This window comes from Tachysurus vachellii, chromosome 14, assembly GCF_030014155.1.
Source record: "Tachysurus vachellii isolate PV-2020 chromosome 14, HZAU_Pvac_v1, whole genome shotgun sequence".
Taxonomy (NCBI): domain Eukaryota; kingdom Metazoa; phylum Chordata; class Actinopteri; order Siluriformes; family Bagridae; genus Tachysurus; species Tachysurus vachellii.
This window is the reverse complement of record NC_083473.1, coordinates 8433250-8458399: the sequence shown is the minus strand read 5'-3', so window position 1 is coordinate 8458399 and position 25150 is coordinate 8433250. Positions and strand designations below refer to the sequence as shown.

General features: G+C 36.6%; 1 protein-coding gene across 1 annotated transcript in view; it reads left to right on the top strand.

The window, feature by feature from the left end:
- Positions 1 to 10440, top strand: part of gfra4b (GDNF family receptor alpha 4b) — a 69472-nt gene extending 59032 nt beyond the window's left edge. Inside the window, exons 5-8 of the mRNA XM_060886962.1 lie at positions 1292 to 1401; positions 3406 to 3540; positions 6235 to 6398; positions 9426 to 10440. Of these exons, the coding sequence (XP_060742945.1) occupies positions 1292 to 1401; positions 3406 to 3540; positions 6235 to 6398; positions 9426 to 9566 (550 nt within the window). The 3' untranslated portion in view covers positions 9567 to 10440. The remainder of the gene's footprint in view (positions 1 to 1291; positions 1402 to 3405; positions 3541 to 6234; positions 6399 to 9425) is intronic.
- The last annotated feature ends 14710 nt before the right edge of the window (positions 10441 to 25150 follow it).

Sequence of the window (25150 nt, the reverse complement as noted above, 5' to 3'; positions counted from 1 at the left end):
AATCGTGGTTTATTAAGAGATGCTATCAGTCACACGCCCTGACATTCAAGTCTCAGTTTAATGGGAATTCATAGAAATATTCTACTTAGTTAAATAATGAATAAATGAAGAAAAAAAAAAAAAATAATAAAAAATACATATATATATATATATATATATATATATATATATAATTTTTTAAATGCTCCATTTTTCAGGGTTTTAGAATTCAACCCTGAATTTTATGTTTGATTTGCTTTCCTCTCTCTCTCTCTCTCTCTCTCTCTCTCTCTCTCTCTCTCTCTCTCTCTCTCTCTCTCTCTCTTTTAAATTGGTTTTAAAAAGTTTGTTGCAGAACCAGACATAGAATTTGATCCAATAAATAGCACAAAAAAAATTCACTATTTTAAGGATAACAAGGGATAAAGTAAACTATGAGCTGTGCATGGACAGAAGCTTTTGTACTGCTTTACTCTATTGTTATCGGACTTTGAATCAAGAATTTCTGATTCAGTTATTGCTTGATATAGTTCTAGTGCTGAAATGTTGTTTATGCAGCACTTGTGTACTCTGGTGAACCTCAGGGCTACGTCCTTGGGAGCTTAATGCTTGTAATGCTTATACTGTGCTTCTAAAATGTAATGTGTCTTATGTGTTATAATGTGTTATAACTTGGTGAACAGATCTAAAAAAAGAGTGATTATAATGACCAGGCCATGTAAGGTACAAAAAAGATAAATTGTACCCTAACTGAATCAGTGTTACCGGGTCCCCTGGAGCCAGATGTGGGTCTGATGTTTGTAGACAAGTGTCTGGTGTCTTGGCCAACTATTGAACCCAGAAATGGAGGAAAGCCAACATTTGGGCTTAGCACCTGTAAGATGAAGTGTGGGGGTCAGGTGCAATGGTAGTCAGTGCATGATGGACAGTTTAGTCCCAGATTTAATTGCCAATTTGGAATGGAACCCGGCTATAGGCTGATAATAAAGAGGATAAAGAAGTCTGGTCTGACCATCTGAGCCTGTTTCCTCTGCAACCCCCACTAGGAAAAGTAGAAGGAAAAAGATTGTTAAACTGTGCTCTACAGATAAAATTCAATTGCACTGAAGTTCATAAAAGTAACTGCGGCGTCATGTTGATACACCATGCTGTTCTGAAGTCAAGCGTTCCTCGGTGGCAGTAGTAATAATCGTGCTGGGAGACCTGCTCTGCATCGGCCAGCGTGATGCCCGAATCTTTCATTATCTCTCTACCGTGTGTGTGTGTTCAGCATGTATTAACGAATATCCTGTGCTCTCTGGTTGTCCTCCAGGTCCCGTTTGGCCCAGTTTCAGTATGACTGTCAGCCAGAGGAGCAGTCTGCCAGCGGCTGCAAGCACGGCAACTACGCCGCCTGTCTCGTGGCCTACACCGGCCTAATAGGTAGGTAAAAAAAAAGACGGAGGGAAAGGCTTGAATTGAAAAAAGAGAAAGAGAGTGAAAGAGAGAGATGCTGTGGAGAAACAACAACAACAACAAAAAATGTCAGATCAACAACCAATATGAATGATAATAAGGATAAGTAACAGGTACAGACAGAAAAGTTTTGGTGTTTGTGTGTGTTTGTGTGTATATGAATAATAGAGGGACAGAGACAGAATATTTTATTAGAGGCTTGGATACAAGGCCATCCAAATCCAGTCTCTGAAGTGCAGGAGTTGTTATTGCTCTCTGAAATACCTTTGATGGCGATTGGCTTGAAATGTACATCGTTTTATATCACCTCTGGAAACGAGCCGATTTTTTTCTGGCCTTTAAAACACAAACCTAGACAGTCTTAATGCATTTCAAAAGTGTTGCCACCAGCAGGTCATAGACCTACCACACCAATCACACATACACACACTCTCACTTGGGTGGTTTTATTAGTCTACCTGAGGTTGGAGGAGCACTTTCAACATGAGTTAGCAATCCAACTTTTTGTCTTGGCATTTCATGTACACAAAAAGTGTGTATTTGAGTGAGTGTGTATGTGTGTGTATTATGCCAGTAAAGGTATTCATATTCAAGTGGGATAGAATGAAGAGATAATACGAATCTTTAGGTGAAAGAAGGTGTGAAAGTTTTGGTTTGTTTCTTCGTGTCACTTTATTTAACTCTGCTGTGTCACAAATATTGTGAATTGTGTAAATACATTAAATCTGTTAAATGCTTTATTGTGACAGCTTGGTTATTGTTTTTGAAATGTGACAGATCAACCTGCCTTACGGGCAATATAAAATCTTTTATCTACTAGAAATAAAAAGTTAACTCAACTCTGGGGAAGAAGAACAGATAAGCAAAAAAGGAATAAAACAAGACAGGGTGTGCTATAGGAGGTGTTTTATTCCTTATGCCATAGGAATTAGACAATGTTGAACATTTTTGTCTGTTGTTTTACGTCTTTCTGTTTGCCCATTATGAAACACTCAAAGCTAAATAAATGATTAAAGGTGCTTCTTGATTGGCATTCATTTTTTTATTAGAATCAATATTTAGCATTCACATGCAAAGCTAACCAGAGCGAGGAAGCTGCCTGTATGGTAACAAATGAACAACTCTAATTAAAGCACAGGCATGAGATTCAAAACTCACCAGCAACTCCTTTCAAAAGATTCATGTAAGCATAAAACCGCTATCTTAGTGTCGCAGACGTTGCAAAGATTAGTGAATACTGAAGCCTTGACGTTTTTATGCAGAGCCATTGTAGAAAGCTTAATAATGCAAGCATTAATGAACCTATTTCTTAAAGAGTGGAATTGTGGGAAAGGTTCACATGTAGAGCCAGTCAGAGTGAGAAGTCTGTTTCTATGGCAACAGTTAAAGACTTCAAACAACATTCATTAACTGCACAAGATTTGACACTTTATCTTATTTCTCAAATATTAAATAAAAGTTGGTATATTGGGTAGCATCGTTGCCTCACATCTTTAGGATCCACGGTTCCACTCTGTTCCATCATGCTCTTCTCATGTTTCCTCTGGGTTGTCTGGTTTCCTTCCACAAGCTTGTTAGTGGATTGGCAACACTAAATTGTCCCACTGTATGAATGTGTGGTGTGTGTGTGCTTGTGTGTGTGTGTGTGTATGGTGTCCTTTGCTGGATGACTGGCATCCCATTCACAAATCCAATTTCCCTGGGATACAATCCAGATCCACTTCTAGCCTGAGCAGGATCAAGTGAAAATGATAAATGATTCTATGAATGAATATATCCAATGTAATTTTTGATGAGAAGACAAATGATCATATTTGCCTGCAAATAAAGACCTTTTTTAGCATCAGTTTGTGTTGTTTTTGCTTCAAATTAAGTAGCAGGGACAAATTTTCTGAGTTTATTCCAGTGATCTTCCGATTTGTCTGTTTTTCCAGAGAAAAACGTTCTATAAAAAAAGTGTCTTGTGTGCAGGCAGTCCCATCACTCCAAATTACGCGGACAACACCACATCCAACGTGGCGCCCTGGTGTACATGCTCAGCGAGCGGCAATCAGAGACAGCAGTGCACAGAGTTTCTGGATTATTTCACCAACAACATCTGTCTCAGTAAGTCTCCCATGCACTCTTCTGATTATAATACTCACTGAAGCCTGATATGTCTATATTACATTCACCAGTTTCCAATGAGCTCATCCGAGTTCTACAGTAATCAAGGGCGTGAGGTTATAACTGCCCAGTGACTTGTATATTATCAGCGTGGCTACATTAACATCATCATTTGATCAGAAGTGACAGAAATGCATTTTACTTTTAAGATCTGGATGTGTGCAGCTGTGCTTTTCTGTTTCTCAGAAATGAACTGATGTGGAAGAAAATGTGCATTATAACAGCGACCATATTGCATTCATAATTATGGCAGAACAACCTCGGTGCATGCTTGTGCTTGCTTTAAAATCTCAAGTCTGAGCGTTGTGATGGCATATTTGTTTAATGAGCTGCTACAGTAGAGGTACTGTTGCCCTTCTTTGCTTTCCGTTGTAGTGTTGAGAGATATGATGACTGCCTTTGTAAATAACAAGTACATCGATGAACAGATCAGAACAGATTATCTCTGAAGTGAATACTTTTGAATGCTTCTAATTAGCTCAACCTTTAACAAGATTTGATTTCATGCTACGATTAGATGCAGATAGACTGGACAGCACTGAGGAACTGAATGTGGCTTGTGTTTACCTTATTGAAAAAAACGCACTAGCCCATATTCATAAAGCATTATAACATCATTTTATACAACTGAGCATTAAGGGCATTGCTCAGGGGCCCAGCAGTGGCAGCTTGGTGGACCTGGGATTTGAACTCACAACCTTCCAATCAGCAGGCCAACAGATTAACCACTAAGCTGCCACATCTCTATGTTTTCATTTCATTAGACTTAAATTATGCCCTATGAGATTCTGTGTGCTTACATTCATAATAAGTCAGTTTATAAGGTATTATACACATTTTTTTTAAATTATTCATGTAAATGCATTGCATCTCCTTGCAACATTTATTCTGTAATGTAAAGAAAGCAGTATATGTAGTGTTTTTTCACACATTCATATAATCAGCAATACTCAAGAACCCAGAGCCACTTTTATGGGTGTAGTATGTTTACACAAAGTCATTAGGATTAACTCTGTATAGATTTCCTTACTATTGTATAAATATATATAAATATTCACACACACACACACACACACACACACACACACACACACACACACACACACACAAATACATATATGTCGTACACATAGCACTGAATTCTAAATTTATGAAAATTATAACTTTCAAAGTTCTTTATAAACGTGACTTTCATAGTTATAGTATGACTTTTATATTATTGTATCAGATTTAGGCTTATCATTTAGAATATCTTATTATTATTATGTCATATTATTGCCATTTTGTCATTCATTATAATACATTTTTAAACAATGCTGTATTAAGTATTAAATATTTGTGGTCAGTTCACAGTACTAAAAACCTAAGAACTAGCTAAATAACATGCTAAATGCTGTCCTTATTATGATGGCTTTGAACTTTGGTTTTCAAAATTAAATTTCACTTTTAAAATAAAGAAAATGAGTAAATGTCTGTCTGTCCAAAATAAATAAATAAATAAATAATCGAATTTACACCCTTACAACTCTTATTAACTATTCACATTATGCAAGTTATGTTTTTTATTTAGAATGGTATCGCAGTGAATAGTGACACCACCGTTAACAAGGAATCACAACACATTATCAGATGAGGCATTATTACATAATGATTTATGATTGTGGCCTTAAGAGAGAATATTAGCCAGTCGTCGTGTTAAGGCCGAGACCCAATATCTTCACATGAGCAAGTTCACGCTCTACCAATCAACAAACACATGAAAAAACAATCAACCCATCTGTCTTACATGCCTTGTGTCCTCATGCATCATTCAGGCAGGAAGGATTTCTTTCCTCCTTGCTTTCATTCATGGAAATGTTCTTTTCTATTAATATTTTAAATGGAGAAAATGCATGCATTTGTCAACGTATAATGACGAGACGTATGAATCACTAGAGGATGCTTCTTGCTTGCTCTCATTCTCTGTTTCTCTCACCTTCTTTTTCTCTGCATCTCTCGTTCAGTGTTTCTCTTATTTCGTAATATCTTGTCATGATCAGAGACAAGGCAAATGACCAGGGACTATTGTGGCCAGTGTCTGAGGAATGCTTTTTCTTTCCCCTCTTAGAACCTCTCAGACTCAGCAGGTGCTTCCCGTACTAATGCCTACCTCTCTATCCTCTTTTCCTCTTTTCCCTGTCACTCTTACACGTCCTTATAGCAAACCTGTCTGTTTTTTCTTTTTTAAATTATAAATGATTCATCTCTATTATTGGTGCCGCGAGCCTGTTCAAACAGAGATGTCTCATGCAAACGAACTCTTCTGCTCTTCTATGAAATGAGGGATGTGTGCGGAGGAGTTTGTGGATCCTGAGAGCCATTTAGCTGAGCCACTTGTGAGGGAGTTAATGAGAGGAAGTGGAGAGGCAGGTGCAGCTCAGGGACCGCTGAGGAATACTGAGTGCTCGTCTTGCCTATTCGAGGTGGCCCAGTCCGGCTGCCTCTCTCAGCGCTCTGAATTCAAATATCCGCCTTATAAAAGAAGCAGGAGTCTATCTAAAGTGGGATTCAGGACGATACAGGGCAATTTGCTGTTCTAATTCCAAAAAAGTCTCTGACTCTCAACCTGTTGTGTGTTTTTCTTTATGTGAATAGACAACGCTCTTTTGATGTTTGGGAATGGAATGGACCACACACCCACTCCCAGCCAAACAGATCGTCGAATCCCTGTGACGGACAGAGACGCACGAAACAGTTCTTCAGGCTTTGTCTCCATGGATACAGAAGAGAACATTGCGAGCCCAACCATTTCCAGACAGGTGAAGGTTAGGGAATGGAGAAGAGAGAAGACGGCACTTTGCTGCCAATCTCTTCTTGGCATGTCGCTAAAGCAAGAGCGCTCCTTTCATTTCTGAAGATTCAGAGATTTGATGTATTGTGGAGTCTTGAAATTTCACACAAAAAAATTCCGAAGTGAAAATAAAGTTTGCTTCTCTTGTTCTATGGTTTAACGCACTTTAGTGAAACTAATGCCAACTAAGACAAGGTTACACTTCACAGCACCGCTCAAGAACTCATAGGCAACTTTGCAGGAAGGAACGAGTAGTTCTTATTACTATGAAATACTAAGAACTTCACTCTTAGAAGAAATAGTTCTATATGGATAATTAAAGGGTTCATTCCTTCGAATTCTGTTTAGCCTGTGAAAAGGTTTTATAGAAACCTTTGTGTTTTTATTCATTTACATAGATTGGATTTTTTTTTACTGTTGCTTTGTACTGAAAATATTACAGATATCTGAAATATGTTAAATGTTTCATATTATTAACAGCTTAAATAACCACAGTAAAATTACAATTTGAATCAATATACAATATTCAGTAATAAACAATAAAAAAAATTATTAAAAAAAAAAACACCTAAATTAGGAGTGAATAGTGTAAGAATGAAGAGAATATAGGAATTATATCTCCGATATAATTTTTAACTATAAGAATGATTTTACTGTGCAGACAATTTGGTGTCACTGTAGAAACCTTTTGACATTATTTGTTCTTCAGAGCTAAGTTAAGAACCCAAAGGTTCTATATAATATTTTTACAGTAAATTAGTTGATTACTCAATAAGTATATCAGTGTGAATAGGTTAACTAATTGTAAATTAAGTCTTACATCTCTATTACAGAAGGACAAGATAACTATGGCTCTTTTATATAATATCATATTTTGATCTAATACCTTAACCCTCAAAAAAAAAATAAGCATTAGCATAAAGCATTAACCCTCAATAGCTAAGCGTTACCTTCCTCCTGATGTATTACTTAATATATTCTGAATAAACCTATTTCAATTTCTCAGTATCCGAAATATAAATATTTATCTAAATTATTTAGGTACTTTTCCTAGATAATTGGTGTGCTGTGTTTATTTAGCCAGTCAAGGTCCAAAGAGAGAAACTGACAACAAAAATCTACGAAGTTTCAAAGCTGTAATAACCAAATATATATTTTTTTTAATTGATAAAATTTAGTAATTCATTATCAATGTGTTATAATGCTATGTAATCATTAACTACTGAAGAACAAGCCAGTACTGGACACTTTTACACAATTTCTAAACCTAAATAATTACAGAAATGTTTACGTTAGTTAGTGAGGCATTGGAGTAGGTTGAGGTGTATTGGGTAGAACATCTCCAGTAGGAGGGTCAGGATTTGTTATAGAGAATTAATGTCAGTATGATCAGTAATTAATCCCTAGCTATTATAAAAGAACCATACTTAGGTAGTAGTTAGTAGATAGTCAGTATTTTTCCTACAGATCTAATAACAAACTCCTACTTATGTTCTTACTGAGTAATTAACTAGTAGTTCTTACAATTTTATAGGAATAACAGGAGTTAACAAACTACTCACTTCTTCTTTTTTTAGTTCTTGCATAGTTTCCTATAAGGCATTGAACAGTATTGGTTCAAATACTGCTTTATTAAGGTGTTAGCCAATATTAATAATTTTAGAATTATGAAATATATTTTAAACTCAATTTTATAATTAGAAACTGATGAAAAATGAGTATTGCATATTCTGAGGTTAAACATACATTGTTGATGTAGTATCGCATTTTTTGTTTGTTAGAACACTGGTTTTAAAATTATTGGCACCCCCATCCAGATAAAATAGCAGCACAGAGTGACTATTTGTAATTATATTATACAAAGACTATCTGTATATTAATGGTTGTTATATACTTAGGTAAGCTTCTCAGTTGTTTAAAATCTTGAGACGCAAATATTTGCAACCAATTTGAGGATGAAGTCATATTCTTGTTGACAAAGGCAACCCGGTTTGTGGTAAAGTATCCTGGTACTTAGCAGAAGTCATGGTGCTATCAATCTTCACAAGAGCTCCTGCACCATTAACCACAAAACAGCACCAAATATTCAGTGACTTATCACTATATTATACAGTGCACTGAGCTCATAGGTCCAATTTATGGCAATTTTGAACAATTCCAGAGTGGATTTATTCATATTCATTGTCTGTTTGTACTGCCTGTTCATTCGTTCATTCGTTTATTCGTTCGTTCGTTCATTGTTTCTCTCATTCCTTCATTCTCTCATTCCTTCATGCTCTAATTCTCTCATTTATTCATTTTCATACTCATACATTCATTAAATCTCTCATTTGTTTTTTCATTTGTTCGTTTGTTTGTCCGTTCGTTTGTTCGTTCATTAATTAATTCAGTCATTCATTTTCTCATTCATTCACTCTCTAGTTCTCTTATTTATTCATTCTCATTCTCTCATACATTTACGCATTCTCTCATTCATTCTTTCTCACATTTATTCATTCATTCTCACATTTATTTAATCATTAACCACTCCTGGTCATGGTCTCAGTTGATCCGGAGCAAATCCCAGGAATATTTAGGGGTGCCATTAATTTTGTCAAATATGTTGAACTGTTGAATTTTCATTTACTGTGTATACCTGTGTTCATCTGTCTATCTCAGTCTGTTTGTCTCCAGCGCATTTCTCTCTCTCTCTCTCTCTCTCTCTCTCTCTCTCTCTCTCTGTCTGTCTGTCTATAACACTGTATACTATAACAACTCCCCTTTATAACCACAACATAACAACTCACTAATTATATTTACTCTGTTATACAGTCACCTTACCTGCCTTTCATTAATAAGCCTTTCATTAATAAACTATTTAAATATATTTTTAAACACTAAAGCTGTGAAGAATAAGAACCAAGTTAAACCTAGTGACAGACAGGAAACAGTAAATAGGACATTTTAGAGTATATTGAGTTGCTAATTTATCTCTTATGGCTTATTTGTTTCTCAGGACACCGAAAGGGAGAGACTTTGGGGTGACTCCACCATTCCCATCGACACACACCCTAACTCTGGCCAGGTGTCTACTCGTGTATATCTGCCTGTACTCACCTGTCTGCTGCTCATCCTTCTGCTGAGCTGGGAGCAGTAAAACACTTGTGTGGGACAGACACAGAGCCTGGGCCAAAGGACCAACTGCAATGTTGTTTTTTTTAAATCAGAACTGTGGGAAAACAAAAAAAAAAACTGCCTCCGCCATGTTTTATTGTGCTATCTGTGTATTTCTGTGGAATGGTGGATTTGACAAGACAGTTTATTAATGGACCTGAAGCCTGGTGTATGGTTACTCTAATTGGAAATCATCCTTGTACATATGTACATATCATTATGCAGAGTCGATATCAGAGTTTATTGTTTGTGAATAATTTTAGCTCCAAGGCCTACATTTTCTAGGGACATTTATGAGTGTGGTGCCTGCAGCGTTTGATAACCAAATTAATGTGCAATGCTCTAAACTAGGCTGAAATGTGTGGAGGAAAGAATCACAGCCTTGCGTATCTTTTCTATAGCTCCTCATGCATCACTTCAAGTGTTTAGAGGCGCCTTTGGAGGAAACCGGGATTTAATGTCATTTTGTTCAAGTTGACTGAAGATGAAGACTAGGGCTGCCTCTGATGGAGGTAAACAAAAGGCCTCTTAAGGTTTGAACTGATATTTGGGATATCTCTGTTTCTAGATCATTCCAAGGTATTATATATATGTGAGTGCGTGCGTGTGTGTGTGTTTGGGTGTGTGTGTGTGTGTGCATTCAGGAACGTAAGCGCTTTTTCTCTATGCCTGACTGAAGAACAAATATAAACCAAACATCTGTGATATCTGTTGCTTTAGTCTTGTGCAAGCACAATGGACCATTTGAGACAAAAACAGTGGACAAATCTACAATGTTATTTACCTATGAGTTTACACACTCAATCCTGTATACAGTAGTTGAATCTTTTATTTCTCAGACCTGATGCCTGACAAAAATGGGATGCATCAAATGAATTGTATAAAACTAAAAACAAATACCAAACTGTCCAGGAGCACAGTAACATAAACAATACTGAATCAGTTCTGCACATTTACAGTGTATTGAATTAACACTGATAAATTCAATTCATTATCTACAAGCAGTATTTATAATGTTCTTATAGCTATAATGCATTTGAGGAAACTCAGCTTTGATTTGTATCTTGTGTGGATTTTTCTCCCAGTATAATATACTGTATATGGGCTGTATTCAGAGTTCACGTAGTGAAAGTTACTGTAATACAGAAACAGTGTACATCAGTATTCAAATTTCAGACATAACTAAAGGTTTCATGAGTAGGTTATATGAGTTACCTTCATTATAACACTGTTAGGAACAGTATTAAGTATGATCCAAATGTACCACATTGGAATTTGTGGAAAGGTTGATCTGTAAATAGAAAAAAAAAAACTCAAACTAAACCTAAAAACATACATTTTATATTATTTATTCATTTATTGTATTATCCATGTAAATTCTATGAGATTTATTTTTTTTTTCTTAGACAAGCAGTGTGGAGAAAATTCTGATCAAAGAATTATTTAAATCATAGCATGCATGCTTGATCACATTATCATTCGAACCGTGTTCAGAAGAGTTCATTGATTTTACCAAACAAATGGGATTTCATTTTAAATGAATATGAGCTCAAATTTGTGGATTAAAAGCCTCCATCAACACACACACAGTACAAGATTACAAATAGTTCATAGGTTCATTTCCTTGTTTCATTTTTTTTTCCTCTGTGGAAGCATCACAATTTCTGCTGCTGTGCATCCAGTCCATTGCACAAATATATTTATCTTTATATTTGTATGTTCATCTTTTTGCTTGTTTATTTTTATACTGACTCTTTATAACTCTTTATAATCCAATCACCACCAAAAAACCCATGAAGAACCATTTTAACCTGAGAGGATACTTTCTTATTCTTTATTCTTATTCTTTCCTTAAGTTTACTTTTTTGATTTTTTTTTTTCTTTTTTTTTCAAAATCTGGCAACATCAGAGATGTGAATGATGCATCATTAATATTAACAATCTGAACTCTCATGAATGATGCCATGGAGAATATCAACTTCCATACCTGTATAACCCAAAATTTGAATATGAAGAACTCTCCCTGTGTTAATATTGACATATTATGATATTACGGATCTCATGGACTCTGAATACGGCCCTTCTCTTTGGGAGTCACAGTGTAAATGTGAACGTTCATCTATGATAACTGAGATAGCTTCAGTTGACTATTAGCACAAGAAGAGGAAGATTTGATGATATTTGCAAGTTGAGATGTGCCCTATAGCTGGTCACATGGTACTCTCCTCTAAAGGTTGTGGAATTTCATTCTCAGTTGCTGCCAATAAACAATGCTGGATCATTTAAAGCCTTATGTTTTCTTTTTACTGAAAAAAAGAAATGTTCAGAAACATTTGACAGATTTTGTCACTTACTTCACTGAGACTGTCAGAAACGATATGTTTAATAGCAGTGGTTGAGACGGGGTGTTAGTCCTTGAAATACATGACACAGATTCCCTGTTTGACATGTGTAAATATCAGTTGTGGCAGTGGAGTAGTTCTTTATAATCACAGCAGAAATTATAAAAAGGTCAATCAAAATGAAGAGCCTGTTTGCACATGTTCATCGGCACAGCATCCAATAGATTATAAAATGGCCTTGCATTTGGTTTGGTTGCTTATTGGTTGCTTTGTTGACTATATTTTGGACGTGTTTCAGTTGTTGTACAGCTTGTTCTTTTTTCTGTTTGATACAATAATTCGATATTGTACGTAACCAATATTCTAATTGGAAAAAAATGTTTTCGTCTAAAGTTTATAGCTTCACGTTTCACTTCAAGTTTATAACCTTTTAAGGTTAGGGAAAGGTTGACTTTGTTCCTCTAGCAAAACACTTTAAGGATTCTAGGACAATAATTATTGAACTTTCTTTTGAGTCTTTAGAGTCATTGGTCCTTAAGCATTGAATACAACAAAAGAGATTACAGTACAGAAGAGTAGAGGAAAACAGAAAAGAATAGGATAAAATAAAGTAGAAGAGAATAGAGTAAAACAGGATAGAATTGAATAGAATAGAATTGAATTGGATTGCAAGGGATAGAATAAAAGTATTTACAGAAGTTATTTCTTGTAGCAAAAACAGCTTTTGTTCACGACAACACAAGCTTGTTACATAGTGTATCCACAAATAAAGAACAAAACAAAGCAATAATAGTGAGCAGTCAGGAAACAGACACAAAGGAACATGGTATTGGATGAATGAACTAGCTTTAAATCCTTTTAATTTTTTATAATGAATTTCCATTCATTTTCCCCTTTAACAACTGCAAATGTCTAAATGTAAATGTAAATATAGCTAAGGAAAATTTACAATTAACTAAAAAGAACACAAGTCATTGGTTGCTGAGAACAATAATGATCAGTGGTTTGACTTTGGGAACAATGGTGATCAGTGGTCAATGGGAATAGTGGTGATCCGTGGTTCATTGTTTCATCTGATGGTGATAAGTGGTTTGTCGGTAGTTGGTCAATGTATACAATGGAGCTCAGTGGTTAGTTCAAGGCAACAATGGAGATCAGTCATTGGTTGTTGAGTACAACAATGATCAGTGATTGGACAGTGGGAAGTGTTGAGCATAGTGGTTAGTTGATGGCACCAATAAAGAGAAGTGCTTGGTTTTAAAAGTGTTTTTCTAAAATGGTGTAGAATTTCATGAGCTGCCACTACTGATAATTTATAGACCAGGCTTGCTCCAGGGTGCTAGATCATTGAACCCATTTCCAGTTCTCCTTCACTTGAAAATAGAAGACAATTTATGGCCTTTCTAATACTTGTACATGTTTACAAATTCATGGCTGGTGTGAGAGAGAAATTCTTCATGGCTGGTGCTCCTGGTATTGCTTGATACCTGGTAAGTGGTTGTTTAGAAGAATTGGTCATTTTTATTGTTTTGGTAATTTTTAAAAGTAAAAGTAACCATCAGCTCCCTATTCTGTAATTAACAGCATCTATAACTACAGGGAGTAGACGTCAGTAATTCTTAACCTTTGTGGCTCCACTGTAGAATTTTGATAGCGTTACTTTCTCAATTTAATGCCGTTAACCTTCGGTAATAATCCCCCAGGGGATTAATAAACTATTCTGATTCTGATGAGTAAATCCCAAAAGATTTTTAAGTTTTGAAGCAAAACAATAAACTCTTATTTAAAGCATCCAGTCTTTATTCTGTTTTAGCTACATATACCAACGGTATGGTGAAAAGAGATTTTAAATGAACAATCTGTTGCACTTTTAACTTTGTTTTCATACAGTGGTGTGAAAAAGTGTTGGCCCCCTTCCTGATATTTTTTGCAAGTTTGTCACACTTTAATGTTTCAGATCATCAAACAAATTTTAATCAAACAAATATTAGTCAAAGATAGCACAAGTAAACACAACATTCAGTTTTTAAATTAAGGTTTTTATTATTAAGGAAAAACAAAATCCAAACCCACATGGCCCGGTGTGAAAAAGTGTTTGCCTTCACCTGTTAAAACATAACACACCAACTGTGGTTTATCACACCTGAGTTCCATTTCTCAGGTGTGAAGTAGACCAAAAAAATCCTCAAAAGCTACACATCATGCTGTGATCCAAAGAAATTCAGGAACACATGAGAAAGAAAGTAGTTGAGAGCTATCAGTCTGGAAAAGGTTAGGACTCCAACAAAGGCTGGGACTCCAGCAAAACAGAGTGAGAGCCATTATCCACAAACGAAAACATGGAACAGTGGTGAACCTTCCCAGGAGTGGCCGGCCAACCAAAATTACCCCAAGAGCGCAGCGACAACTCATCAAAGATGTCACAAAATACCCCGGAACAACATCCAAAAAACTACAGGCCTCACTTGCCTCAGTTAAGTTCTTGACTCCACCATCAGAAAGAGTCTGTGCAAAAATGGCCTGCATGGTAGGGTTCCAAGATGAAAGCAAAAAGAACATAAAGGCTCGTCTCAGTTTTGCCAGAAAACATTTTGATGATCCCAACACTTTTGGGTAAATACTCTGTGTACTAACGAGACAAAAGATTAAATTTTTGGAAGGTGTGTGTCCCATTACATCTGGTGTAAAAGTAACACTGCATTTCAGAAAAAGATCATCATACCAACAGTAAAATATGGTGGTGGTAGTGTGATGGTCTGGGGCTCTTTTGCTGCTTCATGACCTGGAAGACTTGCTGTGATAAATGGAACCATGAATTCTGCTGTCTACCAAAAAATCCTGAAGGACAATGTGCAGCCATCTGTTCGTGACCTCAAGCTGAAGCAAATTTGGGATCTGCAGCAGGACAATAATCCAAAACACACCAGAAATGGCTGAAGAAAAACAAAATGAAGACTTTGGAGTGACCTGAGCTGAATCCTACTGAGATGCTGTGGCATGACCTTAAAAAGGTGGTTCATGCTCAAAAACCCTCCAATGTGGCTGAATTACAACAAATCCGCAAAGATGAGTGGACCAAAATTCCTCCTGATTGCAGTTCTTATTGCTAAGGGTTTCCCAACCAGTTATTAGGTTTAGGGGGCAAGCACTTTTTCACACCGGGCCATGTAGGTTTGGATTTTGTTTTTCTCTTAATAATAAAAACCTTCATTTAAAAACTGCATGTTGTGTTTACTTTTGTTATCTTTGACTAATATTTAAATTTGTTTGCTGATCTGAAAATTTAAAGTGAGACAAACGTCAAAAAAATAAAAAATAAGGAACGGGGAAAACACTTTTTCACACCACTGTATATAGTTTGGTTGTGGGTTTGGGCCAACCAGTCTCAGTTTTTCTAACAACACCCTTGTAAGAAACCCTTTTATCTTTACTTAAGGCAAATCTTTTTTACCTTTCTTCCATCTTGGCAGCGGTACCATCTAACCCCCTTTACTGACATCAATGATCTCTCCAATCTTGTTGATATACTCATCTCCTATAATCATTTATTTCTGCCATTTCCAGTGACCTTGCTCCTCTTAAGACTTGACTGATCTCATCCACTCACAACTCTCGTTTGTTAGACCTATGATCTATGTTATGAAATGTGCAGGTAAGCATATTGAGTTCTTATATAAGAACATTATGACCTTACTGGCGTACAGCAAACATTCATTTAAGTAAAGGGATGCACTATATGCTGTTTACTCCATCTATTTGTTCTCTATTATTAATAGGCAGTGGAACCCCCAGAATGCTCTTTGCCACTATAAACTTCTGTCCAAAGTTTTGGGAACCAATGCTGAACTTAATTTTTCCTCCATGATCAAATTAGTGTTCCAACTCAAGATTCTTACTTATGCTCTCAGTTTTCTTTCCTTCAAAAGGAGTCAAGTCCTTCCAATCTTGTTCTGTTCTTTTTTTCCCCTCTACCCTTGATGCCCATGAGTCTCAAACTATAATTAAAATGTTCAAGTGCTAGAAAGGGTAGTACCTGCTTCTCTTTAGCACTGAGACAGCCCTAATAGTGAGCAATAATCTCCTAATAATAGTGTCTTTTCTATCCCCAGTCACTGAAATATTCTTATTCTCTATGAATTCAAATTGACGTTCAAAATGTATTTATTGCATACATAACCCTGCACAGTATGATGTGAAAAAGTGGAAACAAAATCGAATACAATAGAAAAATATGATTAGCTGTACAAGCAAATGTAAAAGATTAATTAGTGCTATATGAGCTGTGCAGAAATCTGGTTGAGATAGTGAGTGTTCAAGAAATCCAGAAGAGTCTTATTCTAGTCCTATTTGTTGTCTTGGTTGAGGGCCTGAGGGCCTGAAGGTTCTGTGGAAAGAAGCTCCTCCTCGTTCTCTCTGTGTTGGCCTTCAGGGTGCAAAAGAACTTCTCTGACAGCAACAGAGAGAGAAAAGTCTATTGTTTAGATGGTTGAGGTGCTTTACTATAGAATAGAATATAATACAATAGAATAGAGTAGATTTTTATTGCTATTGTTTTACAAACACTGAAAGACTGTTTAGCAGCTCACAAGTTAATGTTAATGTTAATAGAAAGAGGCATGAATATAAAACAAAAGAAAAACACTAAGGTATATATTAATTTGTTTGAAAACAAGTAATGTAATGCAAATATGACAGTATAGTGTGTGTGTGTGTGTGTGTGTGTGTGTGTGTGTGTGTGTGTGTGTGTGTAACGTTTCTTGCACCTCCAGTTCATGTGTTCCAGGTTTATTGCACCTTAGTGTTTGGGAATGGGGGAAGGAAGGTAGAGGAGGAGGATTTATGCATCCTTCATCCTGCTTGGTGCTGTTCCCAAACCAGGCTTTGATGCTTCTCATCATGATGCTTTCAGCAGTGCAGGTGTAAAAGTTCCTTAGCACTTCAGAGGGCAGTTTAAAGTCACTTAAGCATCTAAGGTGGAAAAGATGCTGACGGACTTTCCTCAAGAAGATGTTAATATGACAGGCCATGATAGTGTTTACTTTATCTGTTAAATCTGGACATTCTTCACTCATTACTCTCTTAAAGAATCTCACTTTTCTCCCTATTTAGAAAGAAATACTGACCCATCACAAGAAGTTCCTCAAGGTTTAATTGCTGGTTTCTGCTTGTACTGATAGATCAGTAGCATAGACTTAACATATTCTTATACAGATAACACTCATCATTATGTCCTGCATAATTTAAGGCTCTGTTTCCTAGAATCTCTGAACTTTACACTGGCATTGATGGTGTTAAGGTTATGCTCAATTTTTAGATCACTTTCTACAAGCACTTTACTTGAGCTCTGCAACACTGCTTGACTTTGGTCTAATCTTAGAGAAAAAGTCAAAATCCTAAAGCCCTAGCAAAATTTCATAACTTTTTTAAAATATATTTGGCATAAACCTTAATAAATATATGTATATAACGTGCTATCTTTATAGCGCCAATAATAGCTATAAATAGAATCAGTTCTATTAAAATTATCGTGACTAACATACATATAAGACTAACAAACTATAAGCTGTCCAGTTCTGGTGAGTTAGTTTCCAGGTTTTGGCAGACAGGAATAGAACCCGATCTGATCTTTTGCCATTGTAGCCCATCTACAGCTGTTGTGCATTCTGAGATGCATTTCTGCTCAGCATGGCTGTAGAGTGTGGTTATGTGAATTATTATAACTTCCCTTTTAAATTTACTAGTTTGGCTATTTTTCTTTGACCTCTCTCGTTATCAAGGTATTTCAACCCCATAGAACTGCCACACATTGGATTTTTTTTTTCACACCATTTTGTGTAAACTCCAGAGTCTGATAGAAACTCTGAAGTAATTGGCAGTTACTGTTATTCTTAAATCGGCTCATCTGATCCCAGCAAACACGTCTCGGTCAACACACTGAGATCACATTTTCCTTCATTTTCATTTTTAATGGCGAGTTTAACTGAAGCTTTTGATACTGTATATCTATATTTTCCTTAGCTACCAAATGATAGGCTGCACTTGTGTTCCTCTTAAAGTGACTGCTGTACAGTATATGATCATTTCTATAGGCATCATGGATCAATTGTAATATAAACTTAATATAATCTTAGGGTTGGGGAAACCTGCTAAGATAAAAGCAGTTTGTTTCTAAAAGAGCCCCTGGACAGTAAAGAAAAAGGCATGAAAATATAATGTAGTGCATACACTCACTCACACACAAAGACACACACACAAAATACACACACACACACACACACACACACACACCAGACTTCTCATCTCCTCATTTCCATCACTTTCATTTAATTGATCTGCCTTGGAACTGAAACCCATCACGTCATAATCCATCTAACTCCTGCATTGGCTCCTGTATGAAAGGGTAATTGGTTGATAGATTTTTTGGAATGTGAATCATAATGCAATTTCCTTTCTATTTCTGATCGAGTTTTGAATAAAGGTAAGACACAAGGCCACGAGTTTCCCATACCGTGACAGATCTGGGGCAGGGCTTTGACGCCGGAAGAACAAAGACCATTGCCAAAAGAGCCTGAATGAGGAAACATAGCTGAGAACCATAATCAGTGTTGTGTATGGCATACACAATATTTTTATTTTGTATATATTAATGCAGCTTAGAATATACATGAAATAAACTAGGTGGAAAAGCACTGAGACAACTCTAAAAACAATATGTTTGGACAAAGCTTTATTTATGCTACTACAGTATTTATTTTATGATTATTAAGTAAAGAAGGTATAAAAAAAAACCAAAGATATGGGGTAACAAGCTACTGGCTTTGCTAATGTGATTTATTTTTATTTATAGAACAAGACAGAAATGAATGGTCGAAGTGTAGAACCCAATGCAATAGATAATGCAAGCTGCTGTCAGTGGATATTTGATGGTTAAATGGTTTAAATTCCAATTTAAATCTTTAAATTCAAAATGCTTTTTCTAACACAGTAATGACCAGCTTTCATCAAGTCCCTTTAGATTTGGCTGATCCTTCTAGATGGCATTTAAATGAGTATGAAACTTTAAGGTGATCCTTCTGCTGAGCTGATCCTGACCCACTTTATTTTACTATGGTGGAAAGTCTATATTGGTTGTGAATGTATTACTCTTTATAGCTGGCATTTGCAAGTCATATGTGCTTGATATTTGAGCTTGATTTCTGTAGGGCTAAGAGGTCTGGGAAAAAAGGGCTGAGAGCTCTGAGAAAGAGATTGTTTTGCTGGCTGATAAACATAAAGATTATTGCACATAAGCAAAATGCCAACCTGGTGCTTCTAATATCTTGCTGTTGATGTGAGTGCTGTTATTTTCTATTGCTTGCTGCAGCATAACTTTTATGTAGGACACTAAGAGTCTTATTTAGAGCTGGTAATAGCATTTTCTCTGCAGATACCCCATTTTCTCCAAAGTTCATCTCCAACAAGGTCTTAAACCCGAGCATGATCAATAGGAACAATTGAGAAGTGTGCTGGGGGGTCGAAACCTCGTTCCATTCCAGCTTCATCTCGGCTCTATATCTAGCTGTTCACTCTCCTCTCTCCCAAGGATGCGATGGCATTCAAAGGAACACTTTGCACACACAACTATTTCCTCAGCTGGACTTTGCAAGGGGAGAATTAAAATTGATTTAATGATTGTGTTAAAGTTCCCAGATGTGCACAATTTATGCCTCAGCAATGTTACAAAAACCTTTATTTCTAAGTCAAAGTCTTTTATATCGCTTTCTTCCTTAAGCCATACTTGAGCATAATCTGTGGTTTAAATTCTACACCGCCTCTTGGTAAAGATTAATTTAATCTCCAACTTCTCATTATTTGATAAGTAAATGCTTAGCAGAATAACACACAATGGACAAAAATCAGCAATTGACTAAATATTCAATGTTGTGTAAAGCTATGAAAAATAAAATATTGATAAAATGCATTAACAGTGATCCAAATCAACATTGCACTGATGCCCTCCCTAATTAAACACATTACACATGATGTAGTTGTGTACTGTATGCTGTGCCAACATTGGCTAGAAGTGCCTGTCACAAAACCTTGTGAAACATTTCAACTTCTCTACTATTTTCTGTACTCTCTATACTTCTTCCAATATATATTTATAGTCTTTAGACAACAATCTCAGCCATTGTGCAATTCCATGTAAAATGCACATGATTGTTATTTGCCAGAATGTTGGAAGATGTACCTAAATCATTGGTGTAGATGAGAAAATACTGAGCTTCATAGATTCAACCATTCAGAACAAACATTGTGCATGTAATTCTTTTTGCTTTTTCATTTGTATGTTCTGTTTTTGAATGTTTTTGTATCTTTGAGATATTCACTTCTTGCAATTTTGAGTCCTATTTACCTGCATACTGTACCTATAGATTTTTTAGGTTTTTACCCTGACCTTTGTTTTATATTTTGTTCATATTATTAACTACCAATGGATCCTGTAAACCTCTAGTCCTCCCATGTCTGTCTTTATTATAGAGTCTTTGGGTTGCATCCTAGTGTAGCTTTCTTTAAGCGGCAGTGGAAAAAAAAATACCATGCGCTCGATGTATGCAACAGATGTGGCAATAAGACAAAATAACATCAAGGATGTCTCAGGGTCTTTTTTATTATTATTAAGAGAATAAATGGGACAAAAAGGAAACCAAAAAGGATAAGAGAAAAGAAAAGAAAACATGTCACATGTCAACATGCTTATGACACAGGCTCAGGTTGGAGGTGGCAGTGCAAAGGAGTAAGGAATGCTCTCACAGTTCACACTGGTCACCTTAACACTATTGGTGTTTTGCCCAAATGCCTCAGCCCATTTGCTCATTCCCCATGGCCACAGTCTACTTGTCCTGCCCAGCTACTTTCAAACATTTAGCATCCTTTAACTGCATCCTTATACCCTACCCAGCTACCTCTGACTCTCAAGACTCTCTGACCTATACAGTACCTGCACCTCTATACACTACTTTTGATTGCCAGAAGCCATCTCCATTTGAACATCAACCTTACAACTGAAAATGTAATCAATGACCATCAAGAACCATGCCTCATATGACTGCATCCTTAAACCTTACCCAGCTAATTTCTGAACCTCAACAATTCTGCCCCATAACTGCATCTATAAACCCTGCCCAAGTAATTCTGGCTCTCAAAATCCTGCCCCATTACTGCATTTATAATCTCTGCCCAGCAAAGTCTGGCTCTCAAGAACCCTGGCCTGCAACTATAATCATTGCCCAGCTACGTCCGACCCATGATTGCATCTGTAAATCCTACCAAGCCACTTCTGACCCTCAAGAACCCTGCCCAGGTGTTACATTACATTTAGCAGACGCCCTTATCCAGAGCGACTTACATTTTTTATCTCATTTTATACAACTGAGGGTTACGGGCCTTGCTCAGGGGCCCAGCAGTGGCAGCCTGGTGGACATGGGAATCAAACTCACAACCTTCCGACTGGTAGTCCGTCACCTTAAACACTAGGCTACCACATCCCCCAGGTGTTCTGACTCTCAAGATCCCTGGCCCATGACTGCATCTGCAAACCCTGCACAGCAACTTCTAACTTTCAAGAACCCCTCCCATGACTGCATTAGTAAACACTGCACAGCTATTTCTGACCCTCAAATCAATTCCCTAATAACTGCTTCTGTAAACCCTGCCCAGCTACTTCCAACAATCAAGAGCCATGCCCAGCTACAGCTGTACCTTGCAATGAACTTGGATTTAGAATGTATTCTTGCCTCATGCTCAGTTTTCCAGGCATAAGATTTGGATGCACCATAACCCTGGCCAAGATAACACCAGGATAAGGTGTTAACTGAAGTAGAATGAATAAATAAATGAATGACTGCAAATGGGCTCTGTCAATGTTCACATGTCTTCCAATTTACAGTTTATGTGTGTAATGCTTACCTGATTATATATCTTTATTTGTTTGTGTGTGTTTACCTGCCCCTTGTGTCTGCAATGCCAGATGTGTGATGAATGTCTCAGATATTTGTTGACCTATATTGTGTGTATTGCTCCAATTCCTGTGGGACTCTGTATCCCCAGCCTTTTCTCTAGAGAGCACACAACCCTGGGTGCAACACAAAACATGCTGCCCATGACCACTGGACTGGAAGGTATTAGGCACACCATTTAACTCCTATTCTAAACGTAGACAAAACAATGGGAAAATGACAGCCTCATGCATCAAATCAGAAAGTTACTTTTGTTGTGTATGCCATGACCTTACTACAGAAAGTGTATCTTTAGTTTTGCTTTTGTGTTCTTTGGATTTAAAAAATGTCCCTAATACCGAACAGCACTGAATGTGGAAAATTAAAGTTCAGTAATTATCATATGTGTTTGATGTTTATAGGTATAATATAACTTTGCAGTAATGGGCTTTGGTCCTTGCACACGATATTAGATTAAATTTAGTATTTGAATCCTGTAGTAATTTGAGCGGAGGAGATATTGGATTCCCATGGTGTGTGCTATATGCAGGTTGTATTTTCAAACCCATTTTAATGTTTTCTGTGTTCACACCGTGCCCCTCATTCCACTGTGGAAGATTCATTCTCCATGGCTGACGTCCTCTCTACTCTCTCCCATGTCATTAAGTAAATAGTTATTGTTCATCCGATAAGCTCTATGCTCTGTTCTCCTGTGAACTGTGCACAGTGTGTAAAAGCCACTTTCTCTGTGGATAACGGTGTTTACAAACACATCCTGCACGGTAATTGTGTAATACTGTATTCATTTGTAATGCTTTTTTCTTCCTCCTTTATGCTAGCCCAAGGTCAGATATACTATAGTGTTCAATAAATGAGGAAATAAGGTAACAAAAATCAATACTTAGGTTTAACAGAAGCATAAAACAGACAAAGCATGCATTAGTGTTCAGGCAGAAAAGGATATTTCACAGATGGTCTTGGCTCAACCAATAGAAAAAGGGTGCCGAGCAGGAGCAGGAGGTAAAGAGCCTTCCCCATTACATAACCAGGTAATTGGAATGCACTTGGTTGCCAGGTTGAACAAACACCCTTGATAAGCCAAAAGCCTTCTGTGGTATGAATGATGAAGAGAGAACTTTTGTAGACTTGTTTGATAATTACGTCCATGAGATCCGGACTTAAAATAAACACAGTTCAATAGATCATTTCACACCTAAATGAAGCTTTGGTCTTAAGGAAATTCATGGAAAATAACAGCATGGTGTGATATGGCACAAAATGAAGTAGTTTTAATATAATCCTGTGATTTCAATTAGGATTAGCACTATATTTGCATTTGTATTTAAATGTATGACATTTGGTAGACTCCTTACTCAGAGTGACTTACAGAAATGCTTTTGAATTTTCTATCAATTAAAACATTGATACTGGTTCACTAGGTTACTAGTGACTCAGCTGTTCATTCATCTAGGGAAAGTTTCTTCGACCCCACGGGTTCTAAGACAGAGAACAGTCTTGATGCATAACTTTCTATTTCCTGAGAGATGGTGGGACAAGCCGAGCTGCTAACAGTTACTGAGAACAGAGAATATAATATAGAGAATAGTAAATAACCCCTTGAATGAGATTTGAGAATTCATAAATTACCATTAATGTAAATATAATCTACAACAGGGTGGAGTAATGTGGCCCAATGCGAAACTTGCAATATACTACAAAAATCAATTTGTAATCAGATCTATACAGCAGCTATAAACAATCACTCTTTCACAGAACACACACACATATCTACACACAGTGGAGGCAGGGAAACCCTCAAGGTGTGAGGCAGACATGACCAATGACCAATTCTTGAACATAATAAGAATTTTTAATTTTGTCATGTGTCAGATACTAAAATCAAAGTCTAACAAAGTCACTCACTGTAACAAAACACTTGAATCTCTTTACATAACTGTTAAATGAATGTCTGCTTAAAGACAACATCACCATTTTAAAAACAGGGTGTTTTTTAATGTGTATAATTTGGCTTAGATTATATGGAGCATTTTATCTTATTTTATTTTCATTTCGTTATTGAATTGTATTCTATTTTTAATCCCCATTGTTGAAAATATCAAACTGAATCTATCTATTTTATTTTTTTTATTGTATTATATTTTATTTATTTGTTTAATCCTCTCCTGTACCATGTATGATATGTATGTGATTAATAAAATTTAATTTAGGTATCAATAAGAAAAGAAGCGTTTTGTTTCAAAGTTAAACATACCAGTCACAGATGACATTAACATGACCATTTTGACCTTAAAAAAGACAGAGCTTGAGCAGTTTTTATAAATTCATGGCTGTATGGTGAAGCAGAGATTTGAAGCAGATTGCAATGATCTCTAAGTTTGGCTCTAAGCTCTCGGACTCGCTGTAACTCACATCTCTCTGAATAACTGGCACGGGTTTGGCATCTGTGTTGACTGGAGCATGGAGAACGCTGTCAGTAGGGAGATCCTCTGCATGGCCATTGAGGCTGAGGATTAGCTGTCATACTGGCACATTTTCCTGCTTTTTTTCTCTTTCCTGTCTTGCTTTCTTTCTGTCTGGGATTGCGATTCAGTTAAAGCATATTTCCAGCGTAATGACTCCAGCTGTATATCTATCAGCTCCCGTCCATCATCTCCGAGTGGCCAGCCAGACCTTGGGCTAAAACAGACAGAAGCCCTGATCTAGCATTTCCTGACACACAGATCATGTCGTCTTTCCAAACTTCCCCTGAACTGGCAATGACATTCTGTCAGCTGCGTGTTGATGTATAGGATTGCTGTTGGCCAACAATTTGTCAGTGGATGGCAAAAACATGGAGACTGCTCTGATATTAACACCCGATCTCTTGATCTGCTTTCATTTGTTAAATATTTCTGCAGGAGTTGACCTTAGAAGAAGACGTGATATGAAAGTTTTAGTAGCTTACTGCTAGAGAGCAAGTGATGAGTGGAGAGAAAAATATTACCTGTGAACTGCACTGAACCTTTAACTGTGAGTTGCAATCAGAGCTTTCGCGAAGGCAATCATTTTAGTTCTTCAGACGCAATCAGACAAAGTTATTAGTTGTTAACAGTCTAATAGGCATTCTTCTAAAAATGCTGACTGTGATACCAAGCAGTGAGTTTTCTTCTACTTCTTCTTTTTTTTTTTTGATCACTGCTATTCTCATCAAGGTTTAGAAACTCCAACTTTGGTCAAATTGGATCCAG